The 21148-nt window shown below is 36.1% G+C and overlaps 1 protein-coding gene across 1 annotated transcript in view; it reads left to right on the top strand.

The window, feature by feature from the left end:
* The window catches only part of LOC132823196 (pro-neuregulin-2, membrane-bound isoform-like), a 137839-nt gene that overhangs the window by 81039 nt on the left and 35652 nt on the right, over positions 1-21148 (top strand). Inside the window, exons 4-5 of the mRNA XM_060836793.1 lie at positions 2451-2574; positions 18657-18727. Of these exons, the coding sequence (XP_060692776.1) occupies positions 2451-2574; positions 18657-18727 (195 nt within the window). The remainder of the gene's footprint in view (positions 1-2450; positions 2575-18656; positions 18728-21148) is intronic.

Raw genomic sequence — 21148 nt, 5'->3', positions numbered from 1 at the left:
CTTCTCATCCGATTCGACTATAAGTTGTTCCATGGCTCATATTGGTCAGACTGCTATAAGATTTTCCTGCTCCTCAGATGCTGCCTGATCTGCTGTGCTTTTCTAGCATCACTCTAATCTAGACTGCTATAAGATTCTGTTCATTTACTCTATTTCTGACACATATGCTGTCAGACCTGTTGTTCTGTTTTTATTTTAAATCCCTGGCATTCACAGTATTTTGCTCTTATTTGTAAGTTATTTGAAATGCTTAATATTCCTTTTGAAATGGCATCCTTCAAACAAATAATTCTGTTAAAGGATTCACAATAGTGACTGAACCATCATCAGTTACTCATTATGTATCTTTGGACATTGGGCATGTTTTCAATATATTTCTTTCATACACTTTAATTTTATCTTCATGCAAGTAATTATTAATAAAATATTTAAATTATATGCAATTGCATATTCATGATTGTTGAAAAGTAACTATTACATGTTTCTTAACATATACAATTTTTACTCGACATGAAACTTTACTCCCAAATGTTTAATTTTAATATTTAATTAGATATTTTCAGCCTCCTATGAGAGCATAAAACAGATATTACAAATTGGTGATAGAAATGGAACTATCTGTAGATGGGAAGGAAAATTGGGCCAACACTCTAATGGGTGGCCAATCTACAATACCAGAGTTACAAAGTGCAGCATATTGAAAATCTGTCCCAGGACAGTTCATATGTATTCTTGAAGCAGAAACCTGTAATTTAAGTGACCTCTACATGTTCTTGAAGGAACTTTTAAAAGTAGAACTTTGCAAAGTTCATATATTTGTAATGTCAATCTTAGGGTTTCATTTCCAGATCAGCAATATCATCCAGACTTTAAAATAAATGTACTAATTAATGAAGAAGGGGTTATGCCCGAAACATCGATTCTCCTGCTCCTTGGATGCTGCCTGACCTGCTGCGTTTTTCCAGCAACACATTTTTCAGTACTAATTAATGTACTGACTTAAGGAAACAAATTATGCTTAGCCCATCATTTACAATATTGCTAGTCAGTGAAGTAAATAACTAATTTTGAAATAAAATGGCATCTTCTCAATGTTGCTCACAGCTCAGAAATGCAGATGAAAGGGCAGATCATCTGTGAATACAAGTATTATAATTTTAATTTTAAATCATTAGATATTACAGTATTACAAAGGCTAATGGAATAATGACCTCAATTACAAGAGGATTTGAGTGTTGAGGTAGTGACATCATGCTCCAATTGTATAGGAGCTTGGTTAGCCAACATCTGGAATACTGTGTGCTGTTCTGGTGTCCTTATCTCAAGAAAGATATTGTCATAAAGGTAGTGTAACACAGAGCCACATGATATGTTCCCAGGATGGCAGGACTGACCTATGAAGTGAGATTAGGCAAAGTGGGCCTGCATTCTGTCGAGTTTTGAAGAAAGAAAGGTAACCACATTGAAACTTACAAAATATTTAAACTGATAGGCAGAGATGTTTCCCCTTACTGCGGAGCCTAAAACTATGAGGTCCAGTTTAAAGATAGAGGATACCACAAAGGTCTGAGATCAGGAAAATTTTACTCAGGCTGTGAACCTTTTGAGTGCTCTACATCAGAGGACTGTCTCATCTCCTAGAGAATGCTACTAAGGGTTTAGGAGGGGAGGAGCTGTGAATGAAAACACAGCACAAGTTTAGAATTCAGGGGGATTCCTTTATATGAACTCAGAACATTAGAACTTTGTGAATAGTTCTGATGTAGCGTCACTGGACTAGAGACATGAACTCTGTTTGTTTTTCTCTCAACAGATGCTGCCAGAACTGCCGAGTTTCTCCAACACTTGTTCCACATCAAACAGCATCCACAGTTCTTTGTTTTAATATCAGAGTGTGGGCAGATTGCTTAGGATGATTCTGGATTAGTGGTGTTGGAAGAGCACAGCAATTCAGGCAGCATCCAAGGAGCAGTAAAATCGACGTTTCAGGCAAAAGCCCTTCATCAGCATCTGCAATCATTGTTTTTACCTTTTTGCTTAGGATGATACCAGGGATAAGAGGCTTTAGATGTGAGGAGAGATTAAGGAAATTATGACTCTTGCTAATAGAAAACAAATAAAGAGGATATTGGATAAATATTTCCAACTTCATGAGAAAATAAAACTTGAGTCAATGTTGGTGACACAATAACTGAACAGCATCAAGAAGAAAGTTTAGGAGAATTATTTTTGACATGAAGATTATTAGGTAATTGGATTTCCTACTTGATACTTTGGTATCAAGTTGATAAATATTTAAGAACAAACATAAGGCATTGTAGAATGGCTATGAAGTCAAAGTGAGTAGTTAACTGTTTCAGGCAATCAACATGAGACTACATGGAATGAATGGACCGATGTAATTCTTTGATGTAGGAAATTCTGAACTTGTGCTCTGTTTTCATTTGCAGCTGCTACAACTACACTCTCACCTGAATCTGGACATGCAAGAAGGTGCAATGAATCGGAGAAATCCTACTGTGTCAATGGCGGTGTGTGTTATTATATTGATGGTATTAATAAACTTTCTTGCAAGTAAGTGAGTGCATTTTTCTCAGGTGTTTACTCAGTACTTTCTTTGTGATTAAGCATGTTTAATTTTATAATATTAAAAATGTTTTGTCTTTTGAGTACTGAAGGTTGGTTCGATGATTGACAAGGGACTGATTATACTAGTCAGACTAGCACTGCTCCACAGGGATCCCAGAAAAGTAAATGTGGAAAAATTACTGAAGTTATCATTATATTGTATTGCTAAATCAATCAACTATTCAATAATGTCAAGAAGTGTTTATACAGCACCTTGAACGTAGTAAAATGCCCTAATATGCTCCACATAAGTATTATGGCCATAAACCAGATGAGGACTATCAGATTAGCTATAATCTCATTGAATGGTGGAGCAGACTACTTCTTTATTATGTCTTACTGATCTGGGTATTCAGCCAGATGCATAAAAAAACTTGGAAAGTGCAAAAGGCTTTAACAGACACCTTAAAGGAGGAAAACAAGTTAGAGAGCCAAAAGGGTAGGAATTTGACAATTATATTCTGGGATGCTGAAGTAGAAAGAATTCGAGGAGTGCAAATAATTGAGGGGAAGGTGAAAGCCTAGTGGTATTATTGCTGGACTGTTAATCTGGAGATTCAGTTAATGTTCTAGAGGCCCAGGTTTGAATCCCATCATGGCAGATGAATTTGAATTCAATTTTTAAAATGTGGAATTGAGTCTAATGATTATGAATCCATTGTCAATTGTCAGGAAAAACTCATCTGGTTCATTAATGACCTTGAGGGAAGGAAGCTGCCATCCTTACTTGGTCTGCCTACATGTGACTCCAGACCCACAACCAATGTGATTGACCCTTAGCTGTCCTCTAAGCACTTGGGGATAGGCAATAAACCCCATGAATGAATAAAAATAAATTCGGATTGATATGGATTCGAGAGGTAGGAATGAACAAGGCAATGAAGGGATTTTAAAATGGGGTGAGAATTTTAAAGTATTATTAAAACCAGGGCCAATGTAAATCAACAAGCACTGAGGTGGTGTGAGTTAGGAAGAATGGCATAGTTGGATGACCTCAAATTTTTATTGAGGATGGAATGTGGGAAATAGAGCCAACAGTCCATTGGAATTATTGGGTCTGGGAATAACAAAGGCATGGATGGCAAGGAGCATGAGCAGCAATCTGTGGTAGAGCCAGAATTGGACAATGTTACAAGGTAGAAACAGACTTCCTTGGTGATGGTGCATATCTATGGAAGGAGCTTATTTTGGCAGTAAATGTGGCATCTAAGCCTCAGATTGTTGCCAGGGAGAGAGATGCAATCATTCACTAGTTAACAAAATATGTAATTGGAACCAAAGACAATGGCTTGTGTCTAATATGGTTGGGAGATATTTCTGGTCATCCAGTACTGGATGTCAGACAAGCAGTCTGAGGATGTAGTAACATCTGAGGAGTGGAGAGAGGTGGTGATCTGGACGGCTACAAAAAGGAGGATGGTATGGTCAACAGAGACCAAGGCTGCAGACATGTCAAAGATAGCAAGCAGGAGTTGTTTACCTCTATCACATTTCCCTTCTTTCAACATTTTGGAGGGTTGCTATTACCTAGTCATATAAATAATTTGACTACAAGAGCAGATCAGAACATGGAAATTTTATGATAAGTAAATCACCTCCTAACTTCGCAAAGCCCATGTGGAATTGAGTCACCTTAAAGGCAAAATTCATGTTGTCCTGATGAAGGCTTTTGCCCAAAATGTCGATTTTCCTGCTCCTCGGATGCTGCCTGACCTGCTGTGCTTTCCCAGCACCACTCTAATCTTGACCATTCATGATGTGATGAACTACTCTTCACTTATCTGAATGAGTGAAACTGCAACTGAAGAGGTTGGTCAACATTTAGAACAATGCAATCCACTTGACTGGCACCCAATCTAACTATCCTTTAACATTCACTTCCTCCACCACTGTTGTGCATGATCATTCATAAGACCCACAGCAATAACCCATCCAAGGCTCCTCAGACTGAATCTTCCAAGCCCGTGATTTCTACCACCTCAAAGGTTAAGGCAGCAGTTTCATGAAAATACAACCCTGCAAGTGCCTCTCAAAACCTACGCCATCCTGACTTGGAACTATATTGGGAGGCTATTCCTCCACTACCATAGGATTAAAACCATGGAATTTCTCCCTAGCAGCACAGTGGGTGCTCCTATATTATAACTGTTCAAGAAAGCAGCTCACCACCACCCAGGCCTATTCAGCAGGGGCAGTAAATGCTGGAAGCCTAGTTTGAGACATTCCCAGCCTGAGAATGAATAAAAATGCAATTCATTTCTATCATTTTGGTGTTATGGCAGAACTAAAAAATTGATTTGAGGAACCCAAGCATGGAGTTCTGGAAGAGATGAGCAATAACTTGGATGGTGACAACATGTTCAAGGACCTTGGAGTGGTAGGGCAGGTTGGAGATGGTCCAGTAGCTTACAAGGAAGAGGGGCCAAGGTTGACTTTTTTAGAAGAGGCCAGATGATGGATGAATTCAGAGAGAGAAAAAGGGACTAACTAAGGAGGAGGTATTGGTACCAATATCCGTTAATATGAGAGCCAGGACAGAAGTTGAATGAACAGGAAATGGGTCTCATGGACAAGATTTGAAATGGTATTCTGTTATGTAACTGGCTGGCTAAAAATATAGCTTGAGGTAAGATTCTTTCATTTTGTGTGACTACTAAATGAATAGTTATCTGAAAATGGTCCAGGTGTAGTGGTGTTTATCCTGATATAAAACTAAAAACATTTACAGAAAAGGCACCTTCAGTACTCATTATGTAACATCTAAATAGATGCGCTTGTATTATGCAGAGGGTATTTGGATCTTAACCATATGCAGTATGGCATTTGTGATTTCTGATTTTGGCTAAGTGTTGGAAGAAATATTCAAGAAATAGGATACAAATTGAAAGTAGCAATTAGTTATCCTTCATACCCACTCTTTATGGAGTTTATTCACGAGGGAGATAGCAAGAGACAACAAATCAGATAACACAATTGATGCCTGTAGGGATTTGAAGCCTAAGCTGTCATGTTGAATAGGTACATTCCTGCTGCATACTTACTTATCGTTTTACAAGAAAAAAAGGCAGCTGTTTCTTATTTATTGTTAAATCTTTCACTTTGAAATATAACACTGTTCAAAGGTTTTGTTAACAAATCATTCTGTGCAAACAAGAAGCATTTCTTATCTGAAGTGATTTCAGGTAACATCTATATTGTTTGTGAAATATTTCTCAAAAATGTTAATTCATTTATATGCTGTAACAGTTCCCTCACCAATACAATTTACCTTGCATCAATTTAATGTTTTTAGTTCTGAGCTAAATTCCCCACTGTGCATTTTGCCAATCCAAATCATTGTTGTTGTATGATTCTGAGATTTACACAAGCATGAAAGACCATACCTCTCTAATCCTATGGCTGTAAATTTTCAGCTTATAAAATGAATTAACTAAATTTTGGGGCTTCTTGTAGCTGCTTTTTATATCAGTGGCTGGTTTTCAAAATCTTGTTTGGATCAACTACTCTAAGTTTCCTAACTGGTTTTATTTATTGTGAATTTTGGTATGTTTCAATCAATGTTTTTATTCTGCAAGTATCTTTCTCATTATTTCAGCCTTGTGGAAAAGAAATGTTTCAAATAACCTTAATATTACTAATTTCATTAATTCATGAAGATGATAATGGGAGTTATATTTGATGATTCTATAACTTGGTTAATTGGACAAGAATTGTTTTCCTGATCATAATATACTCTCACTTTTGTTTAAACTTTTGGCTTGTGTATGTGAGTGAGAGTGTTTAGATGTCAGGAGAAGATCTCGCTGCGTTGACTAAGATGATCGGGGAGGAAATAAATGATCTACTAGCATAGTATTAAATATTATAGGTGCAAAGTACTGAAGTATGGTTCATCAATTAAACAAGATTTGAAACGTGCACTAAAAAGCAAAATACTTCAGATCTTAAAATCCAAATGAAAGCAGAAACTGCTACAGACACTGAGCAAATCAGAAAAAAAGAGAGGAAATTAGAACATGATAGATTGGATTTAATAGGACACTGTGGTCCTGTCCCCAGAGAAGAATCTGGGATGAGCCAGGACCCACTCCAGCATCACCTAATGTGATCTAACTCCAGAGAACCATTATTTGTTTTAAGACAAGACATTTGCCCAAATCTGGGCCAGAGATACCCTTCAGTCTAATGGTTGGCAGCACTCTGTTTCTCGTAACACAACCAAAAGCAGTGACCAGAGCTGGGACTACAAAACCCTTGGAATGATAGTTAGGTGGGAGGGCAGTATCAGGGGAACTTAGAGGGTTGCGTGGGAGATTTGGTAGACTGCCTGGAGGGAAAAGCAACATGTCGTGAAAAAGGAGGCACCTTTGGGTAGCCTACCATCAACCCATGCAGTGAAAGCTTCTTGTACCGCTAGTTAAATTTCAACTGTGCCATGATAAGGCTTTTAAGTGGTCATTAATTGGTCACTTAAGGGGCTTCAATCATTCTATACACGGACTGACTCATCAATGCCTCCCAAGCGGCAGGTAAAATTATTGTGGAGCAAGTAGGTAGGTAGCGGACATGACACTCTTTCCGGAATCCTACCAGCAAATCTTTTAGCTGGTAAAATCTAGTCTTATGTTTTGGGTCACTAACCATTTCTTGGAATAGGAAGTGTAACAGGTTCAGCAGCTTATAAGGAAACAAAGCCTGGGAAAATGGATGTGTGATTAAATGGAGGACAGAAGGTATTTAAAAAATAGAAGCTATAATGGAGTGACAACAGGAAGCAGTAATGACAAAAATGTTGAGAAATAATATATGCAGACCCCAGAGATTTGCTTCGTGGTTACAGCAAAATAACAGGTTGCAGCAGGATAGATGTGGGGTCTTACGTTAACTTGACTACTTAGCTTTTTTAATCTTTCCCTACAGCTATTGCATTTATACTTGCATAATTCTCTTGCTTTCAGATTTTTTATTTAACCACAGTGTCATGAATTCCCTATTCCCTCTGCATAATAGGAAACCTTTTTTTTTGCCTGGCCCACATTCACCAGACAATGGCTTTATGTAATCCTTTGAATGGTTGACATGTTTCTTATATCTATAGATCTGTTTCTGATGATGTCAATCTTTAATGTTAATTAATAGATGCCAGTTTGCAATGCCATATTCGAAAACCAAATTTTAAGGAAGGAAAGACAATGAGAAAAAGAGACAAGAAATCTTTTAAGTCTCTGGAAAATGTATATTTCCTAAACACAGTCCATAGGTGACTCTTGTAAATGATGATATCATGAAACCTTAGCTGCTTAGACTGAAAACAATTCTATTTATATCAATGCTGGACTCTCACCAATTTCTTGAAGGCGCTAATGAAATGCTACCCCTTACTTCTTTCTCTGTCTCTCAAACTTCACATGGAAAATCACACAGGAAAGCAGCATCCCATGTTACAATGACAAACATACAAGCATTGAAACAACAGAATTATGATGAAAATTGTTCACAAAACTACAATTATTTAACAATTTTCCAATGCTATATTCTAATTTTCTCTCTATGACTTATGTATAGAAGAAAATACACACTTTGTCTCTCATTATAGAAATTATACTTCAAAGGAAATTGTGTATATTAATTAGTAATCATTTTCCCTTATTTATAACTTTGAAAAGAACATCATAAATGTTATTTGCATCACCTTCACTCTGGTGATTGATTAGCCTCACAATCCTATCTATTAGATCCTTCATGTTGATGGAAACTAGCTACCAATCTTGTCGAATTGTTAATGATGTTCCTTTATAAGATAATCATGAAAACTAATAAGGACTAATTCTTAAATACACAGTAGTGAAAGAGAACTCTCCTAAAAAATATGATCAGATGTGTCCAGAGCAATACACGACGTGTGCAACAATACATCCATTTGTAAAACAAGGGGTATGACCCACAGACTAATCAAGTAGTTCATATCGCTTTATAGTTTTGGTACCAAGCAATCTTCTCATGTTTTTGCAATAAAGATGAAATGGAATGTTTCCATGTCTTTGCAGCAAATATTATCATCTAGTTATTTAGATTCAAATTTAAAGAAAGATACTATCTTTCATGAACTTTGTTTGAAGAAGGCACTTAAGAATTTCAAATTCAAGTACTTATGATTGTGGCAAATAGATTGGTTATAAGTAGGTTTCTCTGTTTACATAGTTGATAATCAATTAATTGTAATACTTGCAGAAAATCACAAACTGACAATGCATTAGCCTTTTTAAAAACTCTTTGACCCATTTTGCAGCAGTATTTTATAACTGGTATTGCCAGGTTGACAGCCTTTTTGACATAGGGTCCGTTGACATCACAGAAATTGATCTACAGTGCATTGCTTGTATCCATATCCATACACAAAAAAGGCCATCAGCTTTATTGTCACAGGAGTTGCTATTAAATTGAATACCAGCATTTAGAGACATTTAGGAGATTTGGATTTATCATTCAGTTGGAGAATGTATAGTAATTCAATATAACCTCATGATAGCCTTGTTAATAAGGATGTTTCCACAATTCTGCAAGACATTGTAAACTGATCAAATATCAATCAGCACCTTTTAATCATTCTGTGCTTTAAATTTACAAGTGTTTTGCCATAATTTCCCTCTCTCTTATCACCGGCCCTACCCCTTCTCAGTATCTTTGTTAGTATCGCCAGCAACATCCTTTTGACTTCAGCTCATGAAGAAAGACCACCTGATCTCATAGGTTTACACTGCAGATTTGTGAAAGAAGGTGGTATGGTTTCTGTGGGAGAGGACTATTAATCTTTTTATCCCTAAAATAGAAATGTTAACCATTCAAAGCTTTCAATCTAATAATCTGGTGGACCGTTGATAAAACTTGCCCTTGAATGATTATCAGAAACAGGATTTAAATTCAGGCCTATCTGGTTGAAAAAACTGATACTCTGCTGCAGAGTTTTGTGCATTTCAGCTATAATATTCTTCTTTTAATGGACGACATGGTGGCTCAGTAGTTAGCACTGCTGCCTCACAATGAGAGGGACCCAGTTTTGATTCCAGCCTCGGGTGGCTTACTGTGTAGAGTTTGTATATTCTCTTTGTATCTATGTGGGTTTCCTCCAGGTGCTCCAGTTTTCACACACAGTCCAAAGATGTGCAGGTTAGGTGGATTGGCCATGGCAAATTGGTGATAGTGTCCAGGGAAGTGCAGGTTAGGTGGATAAACCATGGGAAATGTGGGTCTACTGGGATGGGACTGGGTCTGGATGGGATGCTATTCGGAGGGTCACTGCAGACTGAAGGAGTGAATGGCTTCTTTCTATGGGGATTCCATGATTCCATTGGCCATATAGTTACATGATGTGGAGAATAGTACACAGCTTCTTGTGATAATTTTTTGTTTTCTGTTTTTAATCTTATTTCTGTGAGATATGAATCTTCCACTGCTAACAGCAATCAATATACAGTAAATCCTCTATTTAAGTAACCCCACTTAACATGGTTTCATATTAACATTCTTTTATTTTTAAGGCCTGTTTTGTCAAATTTCATTGGCCTTTTACAGTTTAACATTGTTGTGTCTCCTCTCCACCCATCTCCCAGCCTTGCCTCCTTGAGTTTCCTGCTCCCTACATTTGCTTCTTCCCCTCTTCCTTTATTTAGAGTCATAGAGATGTAAAGCATGGAAATAGACCCTTTGGTCCAACCCTCCATGCCGACCAGATATCCCAACCCAATCCAGTCCCACCTGCCAGCACCCGGCCCATATACCTCCAAACCCTTCCTAATCATATACCCATCCAAATGCCTTTTAAATGTTGCAATTGTACCATCCTCCACCACTTCCTCCGGCAGCTCATTCCATACACATACCACCCTCTCTGTGAAAAAGTTGCCCCTTAGGTCTCTTTTATATCTTTCCCCTCTCACCCTAAACCTATGCCCTCTAGTTCTGGACTCCCCGACCCCAGGGAAAAGACTTTGTTTATTTATCCTATCCATGCTCCTCATAATTTTGTAAACCTCTAAAAGGTCACCCCTCAGCTTTCAACGCTCCAGGAAAAACAGCCCCAGCCTGTTCAACCTCTCTCTATAGCTCAAAACCTCCAACCCTGGAAACCTCATTGTAAATCTTTTCTGAACTCCTTCAAGTTTCACAACATCTTTCCGATAGGAAGGAGACCAAAATTATATGCAATATTCTAGCAGTGGCCTAACCAATGTCCTGTATAGCCGCAACATGACCTCCCAACTCCTATACTCAATACTCTGACCGATAAGAGAAAGCACACCAAACACGTTCTTCACTATCCTATCTACCTGCAACTCCACTTTCAAGGAGCTATGAACCTGTACTCCAAGGTCTCTTTGTACAGCAACACTCCCTAGGACCTTACCATCTGAGCCAGTTCTGTATCCAAATGGCTAGTTCTCCCTGTATTCCGTGAGATCTAACCTTGTTAATCAGTTTCCCATGGGGAACCTTGTCAAATGTCTTACTGAAGTCCATATAGATCACATCTACTGCTCTGCCCTCATCAGTCCTCTTTTTTTTTACTTCTTCAAAAAAAGCTCAATAAAGTTTGTGAGACATGGTTTCACATGCACAAAGCCATGTTGACTATCCCTAATCAGTCCTTACCTTTCCAAATACATGTACATCCTGTCCCTCAGGATTCCCTCCAACAACTTGCCCACCACCGAGGTTAGGCTCAATTGTCTATAGTTCCCTGGCTTGTCCTTAACACCCTTCTTAAACAATGGCACCACATTAGCTAACCTGCAGTCTTCTGGCCTGTCCTTGCCACAGCTTGGCCTCTCAACTTGCACTGGTCCAGCTTTCTCCCTATCCAATCTGTCCCTGTCTCCCTCCAAGGTTGCTCCCTTCATTGTTGATTCCATTCCCTCCTCCGACTATCCTGTTCCAATCTCGTACATAAGTGCTCCATCTGGTGGCAGGAATTGGCCAGTCAGTGTCTGTGAAGCTCCATGCACTGACTAACACCTGCCACTAGTTGGACCCTGGTCAATCTATAAATACAGGTGAGATTTTTTTTCTATATTTTAATGTAAGGAGGTATGCTGTATTGTTTTTTATAATTAGTAATGAATTTTGTTTTAAGTTATAATTTAGAAATGCACAGTGCTATACATGTATGCTATAGTCATTCAAATTGTACGAATTGTTTTCTTCCTGGTAAAACAAAATGGCTGAATGGTCCTAACTCTGACTTGAACACTGATTTCTACAGAAACCTCTGATTCACTTACAGTTACTTATTACATAAAAGCACTGAGCATTTTAAAACTGATGATAGACAGAACCTTGCTTATGACTTGGTTTAATATTTGAAAGTAAAAACCATCTCCTGAAATCTTATGAAAATGGAAAACCTTGCCTCCTTGCTGGTAACTTATTTTTTTAGCAACTCACTGTTAAAATTATAAGAATCTGAAGTGTTCTATGATCCTAGTACTGAAAAAGTAAATTTTCAGTTTTTCATAGAAAAAATGTCATTATGTATTCTGAATTTGTGTAGCTTATTTATAAATACTGAATGCTGACTGAAGAGGTGATGGAACCTGTGTTCTTTTTGCCGTGTAACTAACACCATTTTTCAAAGGTTGTTGTTCTGATTACTGGTTTATAAAAAATAGGTGTCTGGTCTGATTGGGGGAATAATAACAAAACAAACAGAATGTATGATTACCACAACCAAGCATGACATCTCCCGGTACATTGCTTTCTCATCGCTGACCTTCTGATAGGGACTGGACACATGTCATACGTTAAATGAAAAATGGTCTTGAAAAAATTTAGTTGATGTCATTTAACTAATTAAGTTCAAGCAATAAAAAATAAACTGTGCTGGTACTTACTTTTCATCGCTTCCTGTTTACCAATATAAAGAAGCATCTTCGATTTATTCCACTAGCCAATATCACAATTATCTTAATAAATTAATGAGGATATTTAATTAATCAATTTGAAGAGCAATACTAGGAAGTACATATGTGATTAAAGAAAACAACGCCATTGCGTAAAATTTAAGCCAAATCTTGCAAAGATGAGCAACAAATCAATATTGCTCCACAAAGATAAATTTGCATTGATAGTATGATTCATATACTTTTTTTTAGGTCCTGTCTTCCAATATACCATTGTTGAAGGTAGGAACAGAGCACTGAATTACAAGACAATTCTACAATGTTTCTGTCATTGGCCAGACAGTCTGTTTAAATAAGCAAGTAGATTTTGATATTATGTCGCCAAATGCAGTTCAAAGTTATGTCTACTCAAGATTTTTGAAGGCTTGTATTTCAACCAAAAACAGTGTTTCTGAGGAATTAAATGTCTTATGTCAAGGCCTGAACGTTTGCTTCAATAGAAAATTAATATAGGAACATAGCATCACTTAAATCCCTAATAATTCCTGAAGATTTTACTTCTTGTCTTAACTTGTGTCTTCCCAGTTTGAAGTTGTTGATTTATGCTAGCGTAAAACCTAACTGACAGTGGCAGTATATTGCTGAAGTTGACATGTTTAGTTTGGAATTCAGATCATTGAGCTATTTTATCAATATCGATGTTTAATTAATGAGAAATGCTCAATGATAAATTGTGACAGGGTAAAATGTCACAATCATCTTGTCCATTTGTTAAACAGTCTGACCAATGACTAGAAATTTGGTATAAGCATTTTTAACTGTGACGATATCAGAGGTCAGGACAAGATCATGCTTGAGATCATTGAGCCACACTCAAAATTAATTCTGTGAACACCTGACATCAATAATAATTTTAAATAAAAAAAACCCTGGATCTTTCAAAATACCTGCACAAGCCACAAACCAAATCTGTCTTTTTTGTTTGGTTGGATATATCTTATGATGTTACATAACAGTGCATTTAGTCGCTCTATTTGCCGCATAATTCCTCACTTTTTATAAAACAGTGGCCAAACCACAATGAATAACATTTCTTGTTCTGATTTTTTTGATATTTATTCTGTAAATATTTTCTTCAGAGCCTATTAATTAGATATCTATCACAACTCTGGATTCAATTGGTATACGGCCATAATGTCAACAAAAATCCTGCAACAAAGGCATAAACAGCTTTTTATGGCAATTCTCCAAGTTTTCTGTTGAAGTTATGCCAGGTGACTGGGAGAAACCCCACAGAAATTTACTTTTCATGCACATTGTAACTACTTTTCCATAGATTCCTTTGAACATATCATTCATTATCTGGATAGGTGGGCTAGAGAACTGAACTCAGGATATACCACCTATTTATTACTGCTTTTTAACTGGCCAATGCCAGATTTTGTGAGGTTAAGAACTAGCCCATTAAACTCTGTCTTCCTGGGGTGAACTACCGTACTCCTGCTTGATGCCTTCCATTATGGAATAGCTGATCCTTGGAATTTCCCATGTGGTAAATCAAAATGGCAAAGGCAGAATGTCAACATTCTGTGACAAAATAGATTAATAAATGCTCCGTAGTTCCATGTACCTGAACAAAGATCTTCAAAACGTTTAGACTTGGTCTCAGTAATGGTGAATGAATGTCTCAACTCGTAGAATATCCTTGATAGAATTACCAAAATGAACATTTTTGCAAAGTTTGGAGAAAAAGTAAATAGCATACTGAACTGTGTCCAGTCACCTCAGCAATGTTTGTGATGAGCATTCATCATAAAATATTATTCTGCATTGATGGCTTTCCATAAACTTGGTTTGAAAAGATTTCGTACTTTAATTCACATGCTGTCAACTCACACAAAGTTTTTTTTAATTTTTCTGAAGATTAAATGTCCTTTCCTCTAGTTTTCACACTTTTCATCTGCAGTTTTCTTGAATTTAATATTTCTGTAACATGCTGCATTAATTGGTAGCAGGAGCAGGCAAGATCCACTTCAGTTGGCTTCTTGAATCTCTGATTCCATCAGTCTATGCATGTTTTAGTCACTGTGTGATAATTTGGCCATCATGGTTTTTATTTCACCAATATTAACTATGACTATATACTTCATAGTTACACTATTTTCTGATCTTCTGCATATGTGAATGAAAAAGAAAGGCAAGCAAATGAACTGCATGATTTGTGTCAATTAATGTGAATAACTACTATTATACAAATCATAACTCATTGAATTTAACAACGTTTAATTTCAAAGATTTTGAAGTTAGAATGAGTGTCTTGAGAATTGTGACTCTGCTATTCTCCTTAAAATGTAAAAATAATTTTCAGTTCAGAAAGTAATAAATTCCAATAGTTTAGTATACAAACCTGATCCTCTGCCAGGTGCCTGCAATTGTGGAGAAATCTATCCTACATGCTCAGAGGTGATCTTTCAAAATAAGAAAACATTGTTCAACAAGATAAAATAGAACTAAAAGGAACATGATTTGGAAAGAAGCTTCATCTAGACTTCTACAATAACCAGTGCAAAGCCCCAGTTGGACAAATGTTATCTTTCTGAGGTATCTTATAAGTCTTGTTTTAGATTGCCAGTCAAATTCATGTTCTCCTTGAATTACATATAAAATTACTTTATGTGTTAACCATGATTGAGCAGCAATCTAATAGGTAATTCAAAGATTATTTTTCTGAGGAATGTTACTCAGCAACGTCGTTAACAAAAATAGTTTTGAGGTGAAATATACTTGACATCTTGTCTCAACAATAGTATAATTGCATAGAAGGATATAATATACAATCAGAACAACACGGAATGAGGGTGTTTAGCCAATTGAGTCAATGCAGCACTTTCTAAGAACAGTTCAAGTTTCCCACTCCATGCTTCTTTTTACCATATCCTTTTAACTTTCTTTCTCCTTCAAATATTTATCCAGTTTCCCTTTGAAAGCTATTTTTGAATGTTTCAGGCATCATTAATAAATCCTAAACACTCATTATTTTAAAATGTTTTTCCTAAAGCCAGCCAGTTCTTTTGTCAATTTTCTGACATCTCTCACTTGATTGGTCATTGATCTTTGATTCTGCTGTTGGAAACAGTGGTTCAAATTTTCCAGACACATTGCAGATGGTTGGGAAGTGCAAAGGATGAAAAAGTAGCACAGGAAGGGAATGGGATCACTGATAGCTTTCAGTCACCATGCCATTTTGTCAATGGCAGAAATGTTGATGACTAGATTGCCCACTTATGTGACCAATTAAGTGAGTTGGTTAAGTAGATAATTATGAGCCACGTCCAGCTGTTGGGCATTTTGATCATGACTGGAGGTCTGACCATCACATGAGGAGCCACCTGTGAAATATCTTTGAGAACCGCCAGCCATTGAACACACCATATCCCTCTAGTTACAGTCTTAGCAAAGGTCTGTAGCACTGTGGCACTGTTGAACAGCTTGCCCTTGATTCAATCAGCAATCCTTCAACTAATATACCCCACTCCAGAACCCTGTCCACAGAAACCTACAGTTTCTCTTCATTTGCTTCATCTAAGCCCTTCATAACTTCTTTTCTGCTTGAAGGAGAACACATCTCAGCTTCTCTAATTTATCTATGTAATTGTAATCTATCATTCCTGTTTCAATTCTACTAAATCACCTCTAAAAATGATCTGAAATCTTTACGTTCTTCCTCAAGCATGCTGCCCACTGTATTCCATCTGAGGCAGAGCTCATGTTTTAAGCAGATTTAGCATTACACTCTGTCTTTTACACTTTATGCCTCAATTTACAAGTCATAGGGTCTCTGCTTTCTGAACCTGCCCTGATAATTTCAAAAAATTATTTCAAAATACTTCTAGAGCTAACTCTTTCTGTGCCATTGTCTCCCCGCTCTTCCCATCAAAATGTAACATTGTTCCAGTTGAATTTCACCTGCCATATGTTCAGCTGTACCATCCCCTGCCTAATTAAGGTACATCATTATTTTCTTCAGTGTTTACTGCATTTCCAATTTTTTTGCCGTTTGCAATTTTTGAAATTCTGTCTTGCACATTGAAGTTCAATTCATTATTCAAATCAAATTCACAAGAGGTCCCAGTGCTAACCCAGCCATTCACAACATCTGTGTTATCTAGCCCTTAACCAATTTTGTATCTATGCTATTACTGGTCCCTTACTCCTTAGTATAGATTTTGCTAAACAGCTTAATTTGTGACACTATATTAAGTGCCTTTTGCAATTTCAACTGCCAACAGCCACCATTTCTATTTTTTCATAGGGCAATGCAAATGGTTATTCAAATTCTCACTGAATTATTGTATCTATAAACTACTTCATCACTGAAAAATTGATAATAATTTTCCTTTATTGGACATGATCTTTATATTTAAGTCCCATATAAAATCCTTTTATTCCGGCAAAAACACAGCTAAGAGCAAAAGTTCTTTGTAATATGATTCAGCTCATGAAATTTGATACTGCAAATGTTAATTGGTTAGATGGAAACTTTCACAGACTGAGTTAAAAATCACACAACACCAGGTTATAGTCCAACAGGTTTAATTGGAAGCACACTAGCTTTCGGAGCGACGCACCTTCATCAGCTGAGCTAGTGTGCTTCCAATTAAACCTGTTGGACTATAACCTGGTGTTGTGTGATTTTTAACTTTGTACACCCCAGTCCAACACTGGCATCTCCAATTCACAGACTGAGGTTACTAAACCAGATTGAAACAGTCACTTCCTCAACCTGTTCAAATTAACTGATGGTTTTATTTTATTACTCTATAAAATGAGTTCTCCCAATATATTTATCATGTCTTATTTTAACTAAAGGATAACTTGATCCAGATTTTTCATATATTAGGAAATTATACAGGTTATATTATACAGGTTAGATAAATTTGAATTGGGAGGGAAAATAAACAGAAAGAAGTTAGCAAATTACTTGAAATTAGGCAAAAGAAGATAAAGAACAAATGAGCATTTCTAGAGGTCAATAAGGAAAATATAATGAACAAATAATGTTTTGAGATTAGAAGATTCAGAAATCTGTATTTAGTTCATAGTTTATCCACTCTGTTCATCCACAAATATATTGCCTGGAATATATGGGCCACCATTATCTTTCTAAATAGATTTTCAGCAAACTAAAGGATGTAGGAAACAAAATAATGTGGAAATATATAATGAGGGAGATTACAGATAATATAACATTATCACACCCCTCCGAACTTTGACCCAGAGTACTTGGGGAAAGCAAAGAAGTGCTGTTGGTCACAACTTTCCATGTACCAAACAGATTTCTCCACAATGCGATGACACTCCATTCAGAATCCTGCGAAATAAATAACCAATGATTTGAATGACTTCCCTTTGAAAATCAGTTTTATGTAGCTGGTTATTACAAATGATTGTTAATACAACTATTAATTTGTACCCATTATAAAAATTCCACACCGAGTGCCGAATTAATTTGCAAAACTAGATTATGAAACGTGTTAATACAATTTCATGAAACCATACGTTGTGTTACTTCAAATCATATATGTATTTTAAGTATTTATTTAAACCTTTAACATTTTTAAATGCTATTTATATTTCTAGTACATGATGTATGGTAACTTCATTCATTCAATTATAATAGCTTCATATATCAGTATCACTTTCAAGGTGACTGGTCTATGCAGCTTGAATTACTTCAAATTCCATAATTTTGCTTGTTCTTACTTTTTTACTGCAGTTCTCAGAAATATATAGTGCAGATTTATCACAGTTGTTTTGGTAAATTACTTGTACCACAACGCAAAGTATTTACTTGTGTTTATCCAAAATTAGTCATCATATTTTATTGAATTGGAATAAAAATTATTGACTCTGTATGTTTTCATTTCTCATTAAAATAATCTGAAATAATCTGTTCCAACCATTAGTGAACCTAACAAACTAGCGGTGGAAAAAGGAACATACTATTTCAGCAGCTTCTTTGCTTTCTCATTATAACACAAATGATCCCATTGGGGAATGAAGTTATTTTGTAACTTCGACCTAGCATTTGCCTACATTTGTTTTGTGATTTGTCCCCTTTTCCTCCCCTAGATGCCAACCTGGATTCTTCGGACAAAGATGTTTGGAGACTGAACCCTTGAGAACATATAAACCTGATCTAAGTATGTTATTGTAAGGAAGTGTTGCAGTACTTCTAGGTATCCTTGGTGACAGCACTGGAGTTGGGGATTTTGATTGAAGCAGCATATAAAGACCACTACATTTTTTTAAAAAAATGTTATTTTGAAAACATTTCTACTGCTGTTGATCAATCCAGTGGTCTCATCAATGTTTTTGGGATATGTGTCCTTGAATGCTCTGTTCTAATGTTAAACCCTTTCTATCTTGTTTCTTTCTCTATGGTTTTTGTTTTTCTTGTCAGGTGTCCAAATGAATTTACAGGTGATCGCTGCCAACACTACGTAATGGCCAGTTTCTACAGTACGTCCATTTCTTCTCTTCTTAAACTGAAGCATGCTATTGCTGAAACATAGCATGCTATTTCTGCTGCTGCTTTCTGTTGATAATGCTATTACCTGTCTTTCCTGTATCACTATCCCATATATTCCCCCTAAAACTATTAAACCCAATTAACTTCAGAGTAGAATAAGGGAACTAAATTCGGAGGATAATGCCACTTACTGGACATATGGAATTCCTATTTCAGTCAAACACTAGATTAGGAATCAGAGTTGCCTGAATAAAAATAATAATAAATAATTATTGCCCATTTGAAAATGTTGTAACTGTGAATATTCATAACATTCAATTTAAATACACTTTACTATAGTATGCCCAGAAATTTAAATCTCTTGAACTCCAATAAATCTGATGCAAGATTGCACTTGCAATTACTTTGGCTGACCATTTAGTCAAGTAAAATACTCATGGATACATATCAGTTGGTAGTAATAATGCCTAATTCCTTGCCTTGACCATGAAAGACAGCAAATGTTAGAGAAACCAAACCAAAAGATAGCACTCTGACTTCACTGAAATAATAACACCATTTGAGGGACACAGTATATGAGTCAGACACTAGATTCTCCAAATAATGTTTGGATAAAGATTTTCTTTTGAGTTGAGGTTAGAGAGAGCCAGCATCTATGACTGAGAAGTGAAATCTCTCCATGCCATGAATTCCAGATCACCTGCATGTTTGTGCCAAAGCATTTGAAAACAAAAAAGGTAAAACGTTTGCCAATTTTTCATGCAAATTATACTGCTTTAATAGATATCTTAAGATGATTCAAACCAATTTGTCATGAACAAATAGTCAAATGGCTATATTATACATGAGATCAGTAATGGAAATAGAATTGTACTTATTGAAATGAAAGAAAAATTATAACTTTAAGCATCAGAAAGCTAACATGCAAATAAACAAACTGAATATTTCCATTTCTGAGATTTGTATGCAATTTTCTCTTCAGTGACATTCCTATGCAAAAATATTTTGAGAATGGGTTACTGTATATTTATTTCTCATTAATTATTTGTGCAATTTTCTTCTTCAGCAAATTAAGTAGAAATATTTTGCAAGTGTATTCATCCAATTTGAGAGATGCTTTCATCCAAAGCAGAGGGAGACAAGCTATTTGTAGTTAGACAACATTCTAAGATTAAAAATGACAGGTGTAAATTACTTTGCAAACAAATCAATTTTATTTTTTCTAAGATACTTCTGCACTAACAGAAGAACTAATTTATGTAAAACTTTGTCATTCTGATTATAATCTGAGTTAAATTGATTAGTTGGAACATGTTGTAGGCTAATGTCTGTAAGAATCACAACATAGACAAAACCTGGAAATATTATTGAATTTTGATACAGTCATGAAGAAATTATGGAAAATTATATTAACTGGGAAAAATCACTTTAAGATGAGTCAGTATTTACAATTCTAGTTTAAGTGTTCATTTAGTTTCTTTCTGGGTTTAATTCTAGTTGCAGTATTGTATCAAGTATTGTAGCAATTTTCCTCCTACGATGTTTGCTTAATGAAAGTGAATCATTTTACTTCATGAATGAAAAATAATGTTTCTTGAGTAAAATGGTTAACTCTTAACACCAGCCCTGAACTTCCATCAGATCCAGACAAATGAATAGACTTGTTGCAGGATTCCAAATTACCATGTCCTAAGTCTCTGTGCATAGAAATTGTGAAACCATGTGTTAGTCTCTATTGAAATGTAGTGAAGACAGGTCCAATTGAAGGATTCAGGAGAGTATTGAATAATTATTTGGATAGAAATAATGTGAAGGGGTATGGGGAAACTGGCAGTAGGTAATGATGCTCATTTGAAGAGCTGGTGCAGATACCTTGGACCAAATGAGCTCTTTCTGCATCATAACAGAATCTTACCTTAACCTATTTTTGTATGTTGCTTGCTGTTCTGCACGTGAGGTCACTAACCTTACTGCTACCTTTTTCTCTTTCAATTTATAACATACATTTTTGCCCTGTTCACTGCTACTTCCTGGTGTTCTTTCATCATACTGTCATATTATGCTCATATCTGTCTTTACCTGGCATAGAACT

This window comes from Hemiscyllium ocellatum, chromosome 16 (genome assembly GCF_020745735.1).
Source record: "Hemiscyllium ocellatum isolate sHemOce1 chromosome 16, sHemOce1.pat.X.cur, whole genome shotgun sequence".
Classification (NCBI taxonomy): domain Eukaryota; kingdom Metazoa; phylum Chordata; class Chondrichthyes; order Orectolobiformes; family Hemiscylliidae; genus Hemiscyllium; species Hemiscyllium ocellatum.
Note: the sequence above shows the minus strand (reverse complement) of the source record. Positions and strands in the feature narration are given on the sequence as shown.